The sequence below is a fragment of the Lepeophtheirus salmonis genome, chromosome 9, assembly GCF_016086655.4.
Source record: "Lepeophtheirus salmonis chromosome 9, UVic_Lsal_1.4, whole genome shotgun sequence".
NCBI classification, from domain to species: domain Eukaryota; kingdom Metazoa; phylum Arthropoda; class Copepoda; order Siphonostomatoida; family Caligidae; genus Lepeophtheirus; species Lepeophtheirus salmonis.
Genome location: NC_052139.2, coordinates 28,697,376 through 28,716,011, shown reverse-complemented (window position 1 = coordinate 28,716,011; position 18,636 = coordinate 28,697,376). Strand labels below are relative to the sequence as shown.

The 18,636-nt window shown below is 33.6% G+C and overlaps 1 protein-coding gene across 2 annotated transcripts in view; it reads right to left on the bottom strand.

Moving 5' to 3' along the window:
• Nucleotides 1–18,636, bottom strand: part of LOC121124377 (potassium voltage-gated channel protein Shab) — a 135,810-nt gene that overhangs the window by 61,552 nt on the left and 55,622 nt on the right. For both annotated transcript variants that reach the window (XM_040719530.2, XM_071891151.1), the window contains exon 2: nt 8,572–8,750. In XM_040719530.2, the coding sequence (XP_040575464.1) occupies nt 8,572–8,750 (179 nt within the window). The remainder of the gene's footprint in view (nt 1–8,571; nt 8,751–18,636) is intronic.

The following is an 18,636-nucleotide window of genomic DNA, read 5'->3' as shown; positions in this document are numbered from 1 at the left end:
CCTTTATCTCCTCAATTGATGCAAATCTTCGTCCTTTCATAGATCTCTTCCGTTTTGGGAACAATAAAAGTCACATAGAGTCAAATCCCGTGAATATTGTGGCTGAGGCATGTTTTTGGATTTAAACAAATACGACGATTCTTTTGGTCAAAATTAAGCAGTTGTGTAAGAAACTACGCTGACACTTATCTCATGCATAAAACGTCTGAAAAAAAATTATGGCACGAGCCGAGGGATAACTCAATATCCTCATCAATAACTTCTCTGAGTGTAATTTTCTTTGTTGCTTGAACGTTTTCATGGGTTGTTGGGATGCTTGGGCGACCAGAGTGAGGCTCGTTACTGGCATCTTCCTGGCCATCTTAGAAGAGTTTGTACCACTTGTCAACATTCTTTTTAACTCAGAACAGTTTCACACTATGTCACCGTCAACATATTAAGTGTTTTGGAGCACTCAATTTCCTTTTTCTATACACAATTTGATGCTGATATACAAAATACTTCTAATCATTATGCCTCTCACAAAGGAACTAAACATATTTATATAGCTTTAAACTAGAGATTGACAACCTTTGAGACATGGAATGTCAACTTTAACATTTCTTATTGATGACTCTGCTACTATCAATAATAATGGTAAAAATACAAACAAACTACGAGAATATGTTCTAATTAATGCGTGCGAATGAATAGGTTGCCGACCCTTGCTTTAAACAATAATTATATGTTCTTTTTCGAATGTTCTAGCAAAAATAAAAATTAGTATACCAGATATACGTTGCCGGCGACATTTGAAAGTCACCTTTTTGTTTGAACACCTTAGTGCTCCATAATATATATCATAAACATATTTTGATCTAAGAAATAAAAATGTATTTGAAGCAATGAGATATTGCAGACGTGTGTGTAATGCATATAGCATCGAACAAAGATAACTGATTCTGTTTGTTATTGGTCTCTGATGTACACATATAATAATTTCTCTGCATTTTCAGTATGGTTTAAGATTTTTAATTAAATATAAACCCTGGTATGTTGAAATGAACTTTATTTATTTTTGTTAGTGAGTGAGATTAAGGTACTCAGGAGTCATTATTTTTTTCGCAAACTCTCCTCATTATTATTTCATTCTTGAGGACTGAACACTTCATATGAATTTATATAATTATTGAGTACTTTTGTCTGATTGTGCTCATAAAAAATGGAAAGTAACCCTGAGGATTTCTTGATGAGTTATTGCCTATATTATGAAGGCAAAATTTGTCTTATAGCCATATTTAAAAATACATAATTACTTTTGAACAATCTTTCTTCACTTAGACAAATTTATAATTTACCTTTTTAATTGGGGGTGGCAGGGGCTTCAAATTATATAATGGTGAGTCATCAGGGGCATCTGGACCAAGAAAATTAACAGCCAATTGCGGCCGATACTCTTTCGGTTCATGTTGTGCAATAGTTGTTCGAGCAATTTTGTTTTAGTGAAGTGGAAGGGAATAATGCACATAGAATCACGGGAAATATCGAGATAGACTGTCATATTAGCAGTCATAGAATCACTTAGGAGCTGAACATCAATCATAAAACCGTTTTAAACCATTTGCAGATGGCTGAATACAAAAAAAAAATGTCGTATTTTATTTATACAACACCATGCCACATAAATCTTTGACGACGTGCTAGAATCTCCGTGAGCTCGGATATGAAGTTTTTATGCATCCATTCTACAGTCTGGACCTGGTACTCCCTTTTCTTGTCTATGAACAATGCGCAAGGGGGATCAAATTGGGGTCAAAATAGGCCAAATTTTAAGATCTGTTTTTTGTTTTGTTTTTCTTTGCGTAGGCTTCTACGTAAAAGTTATTATGAAGTTGGATTCTCGTTGGCAACAGGTTATCAAACCGAGCAAGGCATACTTGGCTTCAATTGAATGATTGTAACACTTCTAATAAAGGATTGAATTAAAGCAAAGGATACTAAATTACTTTTACTCAACGCTCATATGTAAAAAAAAAAAAGTACAAGCTAAAAATTAATGGTGTTTACCTAAAAGTATATCAATACAAACAAAATGAAGAAATACAACATAAGACCATAATTAATAAAGTAATTACTGCCTTTAAATTCACGTATTAATTAAAATAAATGTATACAATTATTAAAGAGGGATAATTTGTAGACAGTAGTGCATGACAAATGCATTGGGCTGTATTTCTTTTTACCGTGTCCATTGTACACAGGCTTTCTCATGAAGTACGTTTTTAAATGACGTAAAGTAGAAATGTGTCGGCCCTTACTTTAAGACCAAGGACCAACGTCCAGTCTCTCTTGTTTATCCTTAAAGAAGGTAAAATCGATCCCTCGTGGCGTAATTGAGAAGGGTTTTACTTTTAATTTAATTTATTCTGTTATATGATGGAATACATTATATATCTTTGTAAATATATAATATATTCATATTTTATTACAATGTAATGGAAACTTGAAAACTTTTTGCAAAATATATGCAATAACCTTAGAGCATATTTTATAGGTCATTAGGTAGTTTATAAAATATTTCATCTTAGGACATTATGTCTTAAAGCTGTTTTGTCTCAAGCATATTAGGCGTTACAATATGAATAAATAATTTCAATTCATGTATACAATCAAAATTTCGCAATGTGATGAGTTCGAACCCGAGACATAATAGCTAATACAATTAGTATAATAAGAAAAGAAATATATTGGACAATGTTTGGAACGGAAGAAGCACTTATTACAACTCTGTAATGAATTATCATTAGAAATTATGGATTAATCATTTTAGAAAACACTCATGAATTGACAAACCAGTCTAATAAGAGGGAAAACAACCATTTAAAAGGTTTTATAGTTATATATATTACTTAATTTGATTAAAAAAATAAAAAGGACATCATTTTTATCAAAAAATAATCTATAACTCTCATTTATTTATATATTAAAGTCAAATATCCTTAACGCAAATGGCTTTAAGGCGAACTGTCCTAAGTAGAAATGGTTTAATAGAAAATGTACCGAGGCAAAAGTACAGAGTATCATCTTATTTATTAAAGCCGACAGTTTCCTTGCAATAATTTTGGCTTTTGAAAAAATTTAGCATTCTTTATTTCGATATAAATAAACATATTAAATGTTTTTTTTTACTTTTTACAACAATATTGAGCGGCGGGATTTTTTTGCCACTCTGCAATAAAATCAACGTGAATGAACTCTTCCTCAGAATATTTATAAAACTGTAAAAGCATTGTTTTACCCTAAAGAGACTCACAGGAAAGAAGTGAAAAATATATCCATACGAGGGAAAAAATTATATCCTTAAATTGGTATGGATTGAAAATGCCTTACTTTCGCTCTGTTAATCCTTTGGCTCGTGTTACTGTTAGAGATGGGATTTTTGTAGATAAACATTTCAGTTTCATTTTTATTGCATTCTACAAAAGTGTCTTATCCATAGCCATTTTTTGATCGAGGGTGCGTGAATAAGTGGACAAATTTGGGGGTACATATTTCTTTGTTTCATTAGTATTTCAAGCATGTTTTTCAACCCTTTCCTTAAAGTATCATTAGTTTCACTTAAGTTTGTCATATTTTTATGACCAAAAGTATTTTGAATATGTGGAAAGAAAACTTGGCAGCTTGCCAGTTGGCATTAATGGGTTAAACCATCGACATTTTCAAGGACTAAGAGTCTTAAGGACCTTTCCCAAAAATCAACGTTTCTGAGGACCGATAGAACTGGTCCTTAGACTTGAATCTACCGAACAACAGATAAAAGACCCGCAGAATACCAATGGAGACTAACACTAAGGAGCTATTGAGGAGTTATACGCAGTGATTTATATGCTGTAAATTTTTTTGTTGTCCTATTTTTCCGGAATTGATAATCCGAGGAATGAATTTTCTTTTCTTTGGCAGTTGCCATTATTATTTCATTCTTGAGTTGTAAACATCCTTTCCTGAATAGATTTGATTATACTCAAAATCTGATTAAAAATTCGTTTGTGATCATTAAAGATGGAGCGTACCCCAAAGAATTTGTTGCAAAAGTATAATTGCAAGTCCTTGTTAGACTCGGGGTAGAATTGTGACGGAAATATGAGTAATTCTTGCCCATTACCTCCTTCATTGTGAATGATTATTGTATCTGATCTTCTCCAAAACATGCTTCAATTTCTCAGGGTTACCCTGTTGATTTCCGGTTTGCTTTTTTTAATATGGCCATTACACAAAGGATTTTCATCACTTGTTCTAAGTGTAAGTTGTACTTCAAAATTTGGTTCGGCTCATGAGGAGGCTTCAGGAAGCACTTGTGCTAAATTATAATAAAATAAGTTTACGCATTGATCAATGTAGGAAAAAAAAATGAAATGTTGTCAAAAGGTTCTGTTTTCTCAACAAAAAAAAAGGTTGGATAAAAAGATGAAAAATATTCATTTGTCATGAAACTAATAATTTTCTATAGGAAATAAGATTCGAAAAATCAAATTGAAATGTGAAGAAGAAAGAATTAATAGATATTTATTTTTCCTCAAGGATCTGTCAAGGAAGTGCTCTAGCGGTTAGATTCCCAAGTTGATGATTACCAAAGTGGATCTGTGTATGTGGGGTTTATTACCTGTTCCGCCACTTATATAAAATTGAGCTTAAAAATTCGTCTTAGAAATTTACCGCAGTTTTGTTCCAGGGGTTAGACATATCTAAAATATTTCATTTTACTAGCAAAAAATTGGCATTGGTGAAAAAAAAATATACATTTATTAATCGACTAACGAGTTTTGAACATCATTTAATAAAAATTGAGGGAGTTATTGATATTGAAGTAAGAGTTTAAGTTAATTTCATGGCCATTGTTTGTTGAAAATCTACATATTTAATTGTGCTAATTTCAAACGCCCGATTCTCTAGAAGTAATGAATAAAGTATTTCAAAGTAATATATCCACCGGCAAGAAAAAGTTTGTAAAAAATGGAATTTGCGAAATTTTCAAACTACCTATGACTTTATCATCAGATAACACAGTAATTAGGCTTTAAAAAATGAATAAAATTTAGGTTCAATATGGGTCTAAATATTTATTTGTAAAAAATCAATGTATTTTTGTATATATATTACCTTTTTCAAAAAAAAAAAAAAAAAAAAAATCCCTTCACCTGTATAACTGTTTTACCAACTTTTGGTATCCTTATTATTAGTTTTTCAAGAGAAGCAGGTGTTATGCCATTCCTAACATTCTTGAAAATGTTCCACATACTTTTGGGGCACTTTTCTCGAACTTTTATATATAAGTGTTCCCACATTAGCTCTATTGGGATCAAATCAGAAGATTGAGTTGGTCATTGCATAAAAGATAAGATTTTGGAGGCTTCTTTCTTTTCCAAGAAGTTTTTTTAGAGCTTGGATGAATTATTTGTGTCATTTTCTTCTTGAAAGACAAACTTTTTCCCAATTAATCTCTGTCCAGGAGGAATGGGTCGCGTTTTCAGGGTAGAATGAAAGGCATTCTGAAGGAATTAACGTATTTGCCAGTTAGAAACATTACATATGAAATTAAGCCTAGCAAAAACAGCTGTCTGACAAATAATTAAAAATATTTTATGGATCTATTTTTGACAAAAAAGTATATATATATATATTTTTTTTTTTCAAACTGTTTGCCGTTGAATGATCCTATAGTAAATATTTTAAGAGTACTTTATATCTAGCCAAAAATTGAAATGATTGACATGAAAACAAAAATATATTTCAAAGACACTTAAACAATCTAAATCTGTTAAGAGCTGGGATTGCCAAATTACTTTTTGACCTTGCACCTACAATCATTATTTGCAGTTTAAAAAGTGAGTTTTATACAATTTTAGGCTTTATAGTTTTTTGTTAAAACCATACAACTAGTCGTCTGTTGTTGAGGTTCTATTTAAAATGAGTATTACTCCCTCATTCATTGATTCACAGATCTGCCTCAGCTCCAAGCAGTCTGAAAAATCATGGGCCAGCATTTTTATTCGAAGACATGCGTTCAATACTTCTTTCTTTTCTGTCAAATAGAGCCAAAGGCAACTTAGACCTTAAAGTATGCCAACTTTGAATTTAGGAGAGGGTAAAAAATTGACGTCACATGTGATTGTCTATGTTTTAGTCTTTTGTTAGTGCTTTTAATGTTTTGGTGAGGTCAAAAGGTGGATTCCTCTGTCTCACATCTTTCTTCGTGACATAATTTGGAACATTGTATGTACACCTCAATTAGTTGGCGCAGCTTCTTAGCTAGATTAAATACCTCTAAAAAAATTAATTATTGTTATTTTACACGCACCGGGATATAGTTTTTATTTACATCTGTAGTCATACCAACTACCTTAGTAGTTCCCCTGGTCTTACATAAAGAAGGTATCAGTGTAACGATTGAAAAAGGAAAAACGGTTAATGTATGTGTTGTTTTTTTTCATTATTTAATAAGTTGTGTGTGTGTTAACATCTCCCTCTAAAAGAAGAATTCTCTCCTATCTTCGGTGTAAATTGATTTATGTATATTTAAAAAAAAAATTATACATGTATTTAAATATATTTATAATATTTCCCCTGCACTAATGATATTTCAAATGTAGAAAGTTCTCCTTTTTATAAAAGTAATTTGTTTTCTCCACAAAAACCAAATAATAGGCAGCTGATATAAACATTCCGTTGTGCGATATGTCACACTCACGCCTTTTCCTCGCACTCTTACAGAAATCCAATCTCTCGTTACACCTTTGCTTCTAGTAAGAACGAACACAAAATAACTATATGAGAAACGTCAACTCAAATGTACATATTTACGTTCATTTTCCATTCTTGATTAATGGTACTTTTATGATTCCTACTTTTGAAAATGATAGCATCATCAGCAGGTAAGTTGATAGTTGGGGATGTGACTCTTGAAGAGAAAACAAATATGGATTTATAATTTGAAAAATAAAAGCGTTTGATATTTTTTTAATTTTTTTCAATTATGTGCATTCTTTGTTAGAGACGTTGTTGGCTCTATTATTCTTGGAGTCTTAAGAAGAATGAAAGAACTTTTGCTAATCTTTGCTATAATTTCTTTTAAAAAATGCTTATTAAAAATTATTTAGATAAATTTAATTATCTTATTACACGCATTTTATTTTAATCTTGACGGATCTATTCCCTAGAGCAGAAATATATATTTTTTTCTTTTTAATTAGAATATACCAGGAAAATCATGTTTAAAAAAAAAGGAAAATGGTAGATGATAATTAGAAAAATAACATTTGATGGTTATTAAAGGTTATGTTTGCTTTATTGTTCATAATTTAATAGATCATTGTAGTATTAAAATTACCCTCTAAATGATTCATTTACGAGTACTGTTAATGTAATTTAAAAAGAAACAAAGGCTAATGAAATAATTATATTTATATAGGGCTACATATAATTTCACAATATATTCCCCACACAAATACTTTTTTTTCAATTTTGATGGTTCTCCTCTCACCAAGGCATTAATGCATTTTCACCTGCCAAATCACTTAAGAGGCGGCTGAGGATACTTTTTTTTCTCTTATTGGGAGATAAAGATTCATTGTTGAAGTATAAGCATAAATATTACTCCATCTGACACAGGAATCATCTTGAAATCAATATACATAATTATAAAGGAAATTAGTACTATTGACCCGGAAGTCGAAATAAACAAATAACGAATAACCTTTTTTTTTTTTTTTTTTTTTTTTCTATAAAAGACATATTTTATAATTCAAAAAATTTCACTTGTATATAGTTTTTTTATAACTGATGAATACCAGTTTTTCTATCACTAAAATTCCCCAAAGGGCCCCTTGGAACCTATCAACTGCCACTTTATTGGTCCCAAAATTTTGACATCCTGTCTGATTCTCTGCTATATCATAATACTGCGTCTAAATTGAAAATAAAAGTTACCCATACCCATGTACGAAATGGTGTCATTATATACATATATGAATCAGTTACGTCATCATTAATCACGAACCTAAAGCTTTGATTAAAACGTGTATCAATGACAAAGGAGATGGATTTTCAAATTTCATATTTTTTGTAACTTTTGCTAGAGAAGACAATCAGAGGTCAAAGTAACGGATTTATTGCTTATGTCAATTTAAATTAGTGAGATAACAAAGTGAGAGGGAATAAAGTTTGAGTTTAAGCTTTTTTACAGCTCACACAATTGATATATTAGATAATAACTTGGAGACCATATTCAAATAATGTGAAACGTCAATATATAAATTTAAAAAAACCAGAAAAATGAACATGGGCACAATGACAATATAAAGAAGAGGAATTTGAAGGAGAGCAACTTATCTGTCATGACGTTTCATTAAATTAGCTGCGAGCAGCTGTCAAATAAAGGAAATAAACACAAACACATTAAGTTTCCCTAGAATGTATACTCCAAAGTGTGTTGACTACTAAGCTACGTCGCTTCATAATCAAAACTTAGGTATTTTGAAATATCTCTAATCCTCTTTGTGACATATGGAAAATTTTGTATAAACTGTTTTTTCTTACCTTTGTGCGTTAACAAGGCGCAGACATTAACGTCAATGTGAAGAGTTCCTATGCGATATACATCCAAAATGGCACCAAATCCACCCCAATTGCGATCAAAAAAGAATTGTGGAAGCCCGGATTCATCTGATTCAACGTATCGATCACAAAAAGACTTGATTTCTTCGGTTGTTTTTGACCTGAAATGATGGAAATATTTTTAATCATCTTAGAACTGATTCATGGTTTTAGTAGGGTGAATGGGGGGGGGGTCAATTCATGAAATGGAGCAAATTAAATTTTAACCCAACTTTTCAGATGCAAGAGCATCTTTTAAGAACTCCCATCCCTACTCCCGAAAATTATTTTTCTCCCATCAATGTGTACAGGGAGCGGGGATCAAATTATTGCCTACTTTAAACCTTGATAACTTGAAGACGACATTATCAAATAAAAAAACCGGTTACCAAATAGGAAAGCTATTCTCGTCAGATGACGATACGTAGTTTAGTTAGCATCATGCCGTCATCATATGAGGAGATAAAGAGCTATAAGTGGAACTAGGAGCTTTCGAGGTCCGCCGTAGTCCTGGCATTGGTTAATAATGGAGGTGAAATCTCCCATTCAGCGATTGCTTCAACCTTAGGAGTGAATTTACGGACTGTTCAGCGTATCTGTAAGAAGCTAGAGGACACCTGGGATGTTGATGCCACAATAAAGAGGGCACCCAAGGAGGAGGGCGCCGACAGGAAGGTAAGGGACACCGACTTTGTCGACAAGGTGAAGAAGATGGTTGAGGATGATCTTACCAGGTCCATGAAGCCCGGAGACAGGCCCTGGGTGTGGCAACAGGACTGAGCACCTTGCCATGTGTCCAAAATCTCTATGCAGTGGTTAACCGAGAACTATTATGACGTCGTAACCAAGGATTTGTGCCCTCATAACTCTTCCGACCTTAATCCTTTGGACTATTTCGTCTGGGGCTATATCGAGAAACATACAAACAGACGTCCCCATAGCACCAAGGCCAGCCTGATGGACTCCATCAAGGAGGTATTCGGCAACATTGACAATGAGATGGTCAGATGAGCCTGTGGCCGGTTCAGAGGCCGTATTGAGGCCGTTATTGATGCCGACGGTAATTATATAGAATGAATGGCTACTCTATACCTATATGCTCGTCATAGTTCTGATTTTCAATAAAAAAGTTAAAAAATGTATATTTTGTGTTGTTTTTTGTAGAAAAATATTTTGGCGACAATTTGATCCCCGCTCCCTGTATTTTATAATCTATTTTCAAGGTAATACGAAGAAAATACGCAAATTTTGGGATCGTTACAACTTTTTATGTTTAAACCAGTAGTTACATAACATTTTAAGTTTATCTATCGTTCTCATGCTAAATCAAATAAAATCATCGACATTTATATTGACCATAGTTGGACTAAGAAAAGGTTTAGAATACCCAGATGAGCAGTTGAGGACGAAAATTTTATCAAAATACAACTATTCATAATTTTAACCCTTCCTTTAATTTAACAATAATTTTAATTAATTTTTTTACAGGGTTAGACCCACCACCTGACAGTATACTTTTGGAAAAAAAAGAGGAAAACTTCATTGTTTCAAAAGGAGTATGAAATGATATTTTAGAGAATGGTTCTCTCTTTTTACGAACAATTACAAAAATATTGCCAACCCAAGGTTAATATAAATACAAAGTTAGAAAATCATCATTAAATTGGGCTTGCTAGAATTTTCAACTTGATGTACCGTACCGACTGCTGGGCAAGAAAGACATATTTTGACAAAACAAGTAACCACACATAGACTATGACGTCAATTTTAAAAAGCGTGGTAGAATAACCTTGTATTTATATTAAACTTGCTGCAACCTTTATTTCGTGCCTCAGAGATAGCTGAAACGGAAAACAAAGAAAACTCCATGTTGGAAACTAACCCATCCAGAAGACTTAAAAATTTGCTCAGAAAAGATCAAAGACGGTCATCAAGAAAATACCATAACAATCACTGACCCACAAGAAATGTTAAAACTCTTATTTACGTGCTTGTTAATGGCGATAGAGCTAATTTTCCTCAATCTAAATGGGGAAGGTATACAATTATTACAGAAAATTCCATCTCCGAATATATATATATAACATTTGAATCGTAATAATGCTTTTGACCCGAAGGGATGGATGGAAGATTTTTGCTCAATGCGTGGATGAGTTACTTCCCTACTGAGTCCGACTAGGAAAATCCCTGAAAACCCGGGGGAAACTTCCAACATCTGTAACCGAAGGCCAGGCTCTTATCCATTTTATAAAAGTACAGACATTAATCATGGGAGATGTTGAGACAAATGGTGTTGACGATTTCCTTTTTCAGATGCCAGAGAAAGAGGTCAAACTCTTTCTATGTAGGGATTGTGAAGGAGTTGATTAACGAGGTTGGAGACGGTGAAGTTAAATTCCTCAAGAGAAGTAAAAAAGTGTTCAACAAGTTTGTGCATCTCAATAATGATGAAACTTGGTCGGTCCACTATTTTTTTAGATATGATGACATTTATTCAATCTTATTAGGTATACGATTATTTACTTTCAAAATGACAATTTCACTAATTATATTGACATTTAAAGATAAAATAAAAATATTTAAAAAACAAAAATAATACTAAATATTAAATTAAGCGTGGAAAAGGCCTGTTACATCCATTACTACAAAGTTGAAACATCTTTTGATCAGGGTATGAATGTTAAAATCAAGTTGAAGTATTTATTTAGTAAACAGCACGTAGTTTTATTAAATAGTACTTGTCCTGGATTAAAATATGTATTTTATACAAACAAATCATTGAAAAACATGGAGATAAATGGAGCAGAAAAGAGCAGAAGGGGGGAGCTTTTGCTTCCATAAATGAACCAACCGTAATAGATTATACAGTCCCTTCCTTCCATTTCTTCTACTTTGACAATGGAATAATTGAAGGGAGCTCAAAATGACTCTCCCCTTTCTTATTTGGCATGAATCCAAGCATATATCCATTCTTTATGCATAATAAGTAATACATTTGTCGCATCATGTCTCTTTTATTTCCAAAGAAATAAGCAACTCCCTGTTTTGATAATATATTTTATAATAAATATTTAGAAAACCAGAAAATGGATATCTTTTATAATCATATTTCGACAAAAGTAGCTATTATACACATTTGTGAACTATACAACAGAGTAGAAACCCAAAACTTGAAGTTGTATTTAATTACGAGTTTTTTCATTACACAACCAAACTATAGCTCAAACACAAATATACAAGTTGTGTTTTTAGTCCATGTCTCAATGTGTAAGAATGCCGGATACACAACAGAGAAGGCAACGCCTCGTCAATCTCCTCCGCACCGGTGTTATTACCAAAAAGGCTGGAAAGATCGTTCGCATCTCCTTCCAGACTCCCTAAAAAATTCAAGAGTTCATATTCAGTTTCACACAGACAAGAATAACTAAAACGTTAGCAGCATCAATACGTCTCACTACTAGTCTGGTGTCATTCGGCCCTCTTCCAATCCTGACCTCAAGCTCTCAGACTTAGCTGTTTGGCTGTCGTGAAGTGGAATGCCTACCACATCTCTAAAATCCAAATTTGGACTCACTCCTAGCTGCCATAATGCACAGCGAGGTATGCCATGGGCGTGTAGAGCTGTTAATCTGTTTGTTGGCGCGTGCATGCTAAAATTGTTTGTAAAGGAGGACATATTGAAGAAGAAAAAATATATATAGCTAGGTGTAGTGTTTAAACAAATTCACAAAATGGTTTTGAGTTGTTTTTTCTTGAGTCGATAAAACATCTGGGTTTTTTTTGTAATTTAGTCATGTTGGAGCAAGTTTTGAGTCCCCACTCTGTATATCAACTAATAATGTGTTAAATTGAGTCAAATAAAGCTGTTGAAGATTAATTCGAGTATATAAGTTAGAAGCAGTCAAAAGTTAAGCAACTGGGCATGCCTACAGCTCCTTCGATACTTGAGGAACATTGTAAGACCGATTGGGCATTTGGTAAAGATTAAAACAATGCCTAAAATCATTTTTATAATTAGATATGATCCTCAATTTGTTCAAAAGTTATGGCCGATTCTGAATTTGATCCAAGTTACTTTTTTTTGTTCCCTAGACTGAACATTTGAAACAATTGAGGAGATAAAGACTGCATCAGTGGAAGAGCTCAAGGCTATGCCGAAAAGTGCTTATGGGAAGACCTTCAAGGATTGGAATAAGCGTTGGCACAATTGTATTGTATTTGTGGGAGATTACATTGAAGTAAACAACATAAATATTAATGAATAACTAAATATTTTCCCCAAAAATGTGACCTTACTTTTTCATTACACCTCGTATCCATAATAATAATCGAATCCTTCATACTAATAATATAAATTTGTCAAATAATGAAATATATACAAATATTTAAATCACTTATTCTAGTTTCAATGTCTATTATATTCATATATGTTCTTTCCACGGCTGTTATGTTGTACAATGTCAACTTTTTTAGCGTGTTGTATTTGTAATGAATCGCTCAGAATGCTTTACTCAAGATGGCAACATAACATTTGTAGTGTGAATTTGTTTCTTGAGCCTTCTTCATTAATCATAGATAAACATTATGAAAGGAAGACGCTCTCAAATCATCTTAAAATAAAGAAAAAAATGTCAAATATGACAGTTTGGACACCCCTCTCCCCCTTCTCAATCTTTAACAATTAGGATAATGTTACTACAATGAAAGATTGATTCCTATATTATGTTTCTAAAGAGCCTTTTCAATGATATAATAAATTATATCATTATTGAAGGAGACACCGTTTTTGTGGTCAAAGTTGATATACTTACTAATTAAAATTATCAAGGTTTCCATAAATCTTCATTAAAGATTATCAAATTGCTTTATTTAAAAAACAAAAACTGACAACCAGCATTTAATACTACTTGATGCTAATAATTAACTCTGCCCTTTGAATATAAACAAGGTAATATCTAGTGAAAATCCCTTCAAATAATTGGATTTGATCTATTAGGAACGAAAAAAAGGGATATGTAGAGAAAAATATATTATTCTTTCCATTATAATAGTGAATTGTTGTCTACAATCCGGATACTTGATAGAGGGGTTATGCTACTCCTCACAGGTGCGTCCAGTTTCTGGAGGCTTCCATCAAGAAGAAGTGGACCAAGCTCGATTATGACTACATAGTGAAGGTTTGCAAGGGATTTAGACTCTATATTAAGGGAATTATTAGATCCGAGGGCTCACATATTGAATAAAAGCTTTGCTGAGTACTATTTTCAAATGATTTTGTTAAATAAATGTCCTCAAAAAACAACATGTAATAATAAAATGTGTACCATTCGATAAGATCAACTCTTTTAGGGGAAAGTGTAACTTTACGCTAAATAATATTCTATGTACTTGTAGTAATTTTGAATTCAAATGTGATGGCTACGATGTTGCCTCGCTCCTTAATGAGCAAAAACGTTTTTCGTAGTTGAATTTAATTGATACAAATGCACTTACTATATATATTGACTTGGTTATGTAATTAGAAAAAAGAAATACATAAGATGTAATTACTGGGATAATGAAATAACTTACAAAACATGGAATTAAAATAACTTCATTTTAAGTACTTCATTATTTTTAATGTATATTATTATATCATATACAACGTATCTCTTCATGTTTCTTAAATATGGTACAAACATGTTGAATAAATACTTGTATCAAAAGTCATATTCCTTTTCCCAATGTAATAAATTTGTGCTGCAATAAATCTTAACAACATTATGACACACTTTCTTTAAATAATTTATTTAAAATGTACTAATGATTAAGCATAATTCAAAAGCTGGGTAAATACCAAAACCTTTCAACTATTTATATCAGTATAATGGATATTACATATGTACTGATGACATACTAATACAGGGTGTCCACGATAAATTGGAACTATCTTAAAATTCAACCTGCTTGATAAAAATGGAATTTGGAGTGTATTTGTTAATATGAAAAAGTTAGACATGATGTTAAACAATAAATTTATTCAACATGTCCTCCCTCATCAGCCACCATATTCTCCATCCTGCCCCTAAAGATTTGCATGCCCTGATGACTTCCGCGCAATCAACAGCATTCCACTCCCTCCTAATGGAGCCCTTCAGGGCCACGATGCTCTTGTGGCTGACCTTGCACACCTCCCTCTCCAACTTCCCCTACCATTAGTAATCACACGGATTGAGGTCGGGTGAGTTGGAGGGCCAGGTGTTGCAATCCCAGAAAGTGATGTCGTGGGAGTTGAATAGGTCCTCATGGCGATGTGTGCGGGCGCTGAGTCTTGTTGGAATATGAACTCCCTCCCAGCGGCTGTATCCTTTATCCAGGGGATGACGAACTCCACCATAACTTCGCAGTACCTTATTGCGTTAACCCTTTCCTTGGGATTGAAGAAGAAAGGATGCATCACCTCACCGGTGCTGCAGATGACACCCAGGGTCATCACGGAGGCCGAGAACTTTGTGGGGAAGACCGCAGGGACCTTTTCTCTCTCCTTGGCAAGCCCCCTGTCATTCTGGACGTTGTAGCTTCTGTCGACAGTCCAGTTCTTCTCGTCGGAGAAGAAGATGATTCTTCCTCATTGGATCTTCAGGTCATTGAGGAGACACTTGCCGTTGGTGAGCCTGGTCGCCTTCATGGATGCCGTGAGGATGTGTTGTTTGCCCATTCGGTATGACCTGTACCCGAGGTCCTCATTCACAGCATTGGAGACCAGCTGCTTGCTCACTCCACGGTTCTTGGCCAACCTGGACAAGGAAGTCCCCGGCGAAGCCTTGATGGACTTCCAGAGGCCTTCAAGGAAGCGGGGAGTGCAGATTCGGTCACTTATCATGTTGTGGGCCTTGCGGCAGACCTTCCCCTCAACCTCCCAGGCATTGAATACCCGGTACACCATGGTCTTGGGGTAGTTAAGGAGCTTGTAGATAGCAGAGGGCTCGTGTCCAGCGCGAGCCAATTCGAGGATGGCGTCTCTCGTTGCTTGATGACTATTGTTTGTTGTCAAAACAATTGTGGTGGAAGTTATAGTGTATTGATCACGCAACCTTTTATATTAGTATGATTTAACCCCGAATATCCACATTATGGATCTGGATGAAGTTTAAAGTAGTTCCAATTTATCGTGGACGCCTTGTAATACAATTGGTCTCTTTTATTATATTAAAGTATGTAGACCCTAAATTAAGGACTCTTTGTATATAGCGGCCAACTCTTATACCGGGTGAGAATTTTTAAATACGGAAAAAATTAAGACCTAAATTCAAGGTTGAGCCCTTTTTGGTTCATACTGTTCCAGTTCTTGAACCGCTAGAACTGGAACCAACAAAGTCGAACCGAGGCTGTAATATATTGCTTATCGGTATAGGGTTTCTTTTTTTTTTTTTTTTTGTTCCTATATAGAAAATAAATAGAAAATAATGCCTACAATAATATTTATAAAAATAAATTAGCTTTAATAAATAAGTCAATTTTAGGAGTTTTTTTTTTTTTTTTTTGTGCAAATGCAGTGTTTTTCAATTATTTTTACGTTGCCAGTTGCCAAGTTGATAAAGGCTTCTAATGGATCTAAAAAAATAGTTTTTGGCACACTGGACGGGGTAAATAAAGGAGGGAAGGGGTGGGGTAGATTTATTGTACTTAAATAAATATATATATATATATGATTCGTCTCATATTTTTCTTGCAAATGTATAAAATTGAAATAACTTGAGAAAAACGGCACCATTAGGAAGATCGCCAGGGATAATATATGGTGTTAAAAATAAAATCATGCCTATTCCACAATGCTGGAAGAGTACGTACTCTACTCAATGGAGATCCTAGAAGCCGTCTCGGCCCAGTCAGCAATTATAGCAAAATGATGAATTATTACCAGGTATAAAGCTATGGGACGGACCAGGGAATTCTCTAGACGAGAGGGATTCGGGATGGGTCTTTTGCTTTATTACTTATTATACATAGAATTAAATAAATGAACAAGATTACCACGTAATTACGTCAACATGGAAGGATTAATACTACGTCATATAATAATATACTGAGTTATATATTGGAGAAAAGGAAAAGAGCTCGCTTGGGAGCCTCACTTCTTAATTTGATTACTTATTTACCAGTTTTGTTTTTTCTTTTCCTCCTTCATTAATAAAACATGTTATATTTCAAATCCTTACATTGACTTGTATCTATTTTTTATAATTAGATATATTTTAGACATTCTATATTTTCTCTATTGGGTTACAAACTTTGATGATTTGATTTGGATTTTTGTCTGATGTGAAATGTGTAAATAAAATAAATCAATTTTCAGAGATTTTTTGTATGCAATTACAGCTTTTTTCAATGATTTTGATAGATTGCCAGGGTGATACAGTTGTATTTGAGTTCCAAATTGACAAGGCCTTCTTATGGACCTGGAAAAGTGGTTTTTGGGATCTGACGGTGTAAACAAAAGGGTGCCCAATAATATGATAACTGTTATGTATTTCATATTTCCTTTCCCCTTGTTCTTATCTTCTTGTATTTTCTTTTATGTATTAAAGTACTCTATTTTACGTAGTATAAATAGCAGTGTATTTTGTAAATAAATTAGAGTATGGTTTTGTATTATAAAGAATACATCTGATCTTATAAACAGTGTAGTCTTATTCCTCCACGCCATTTCTTCTTCTCATTTGTCTCTCGGTCATCCTGGATCTCTCCAACTATAAATAAGTTTGTGTATCTCCCTCGTCAAGACACAACAATAACTATAACAACATATCTTAAGCCAGGGTTTCTCAAACTTTACTATGACAAGGCCCCCTTCGCTAATACATTTTTAGCTGAGGCCCCCTTTATACAAAACATGTAGACTGAAGCATTCCTCAGTTCTCTATCTTCCTGCACCCCCTCCCCCCTTGTTTAAAGTGCTTGTCACCAAACTGTGCCTATATATAAAAAAAATAAACGAGACCGTGATCGATTGACTGCTGAACCTGAACTGGGCGCAACCTTGCCTAAATATCTTGGCAAGCCTGAGATTTATACTTATGAAGGACCACTCATCAGAGTCAACTAATAAAACTCTATAAGAAAAAATACCAAATCCTGTAGATGTCCTCAGAATTCAAACGCTGTGCGACTACTATTGTGTTCCTCGTCGCCAGGCACACACCCAATGAGTTTATTTAGTTTACGAAGCTGCTCAAGTCAATAGGTTAGAATATTGCCAAGGCTTTCAGGAGTATGTTTTGTTGGGAACACTAACAAGGGAAACTCCGTATCGTTTTTGGCTAGTAACTCATAAGATATTAATAAGTAAAATAAAAGTACATTTAGCCTCCTATCTACTCAGATCTGAATCCTTGTACTAATATGTATGTTTGGCGAGTCTTGAAGGGATATTCGAATAAACGTTCACATGATTAGTGATATAAATTGTAAGCGTATTTTTTAGCTAGTCCGTTTTTTATTTTTATGTTATTTTTTAATCTGAAGAATGAATTTTCTCATCCTCAGCTGTTGTCATTATTTTTAAACTGATGAGTAGTGAACTTCCTCTAATAATATATTCAATTATATTCAAAAACCTTATTTTACATTTGTGTGTGTTCATATAAGATGTATAACCGATTTGTTGGACTCAGGGTGGAATTCAGAGATCCATAAGAGATCCCTTTGTGATATTGTCCTTCTTCCTCTCCTCCATATTCACAGCTGATAATAGCTGCGAATATGAAATGTCATGACAGCTAAGCTTCTCTCCTTCAAATCATTCTACAAATTGTCTTCTACGTAAATACAACTTATTCTTAAGCCTGATTTAATCACGATGGCTCTTTTTAAGGATCTTAACAAGGTGAGGCTGGCTGAAAAGTATGTAGAGCCTGACGGAAACACAGAGAGTCGAATCATTCTTCAATAGGAAGAAACACAGAGAGTCGAATCATTCTTCAAAAGGAAGTTAAATCAAACAAGTAGCAGAGAACCACAAAAACTTTC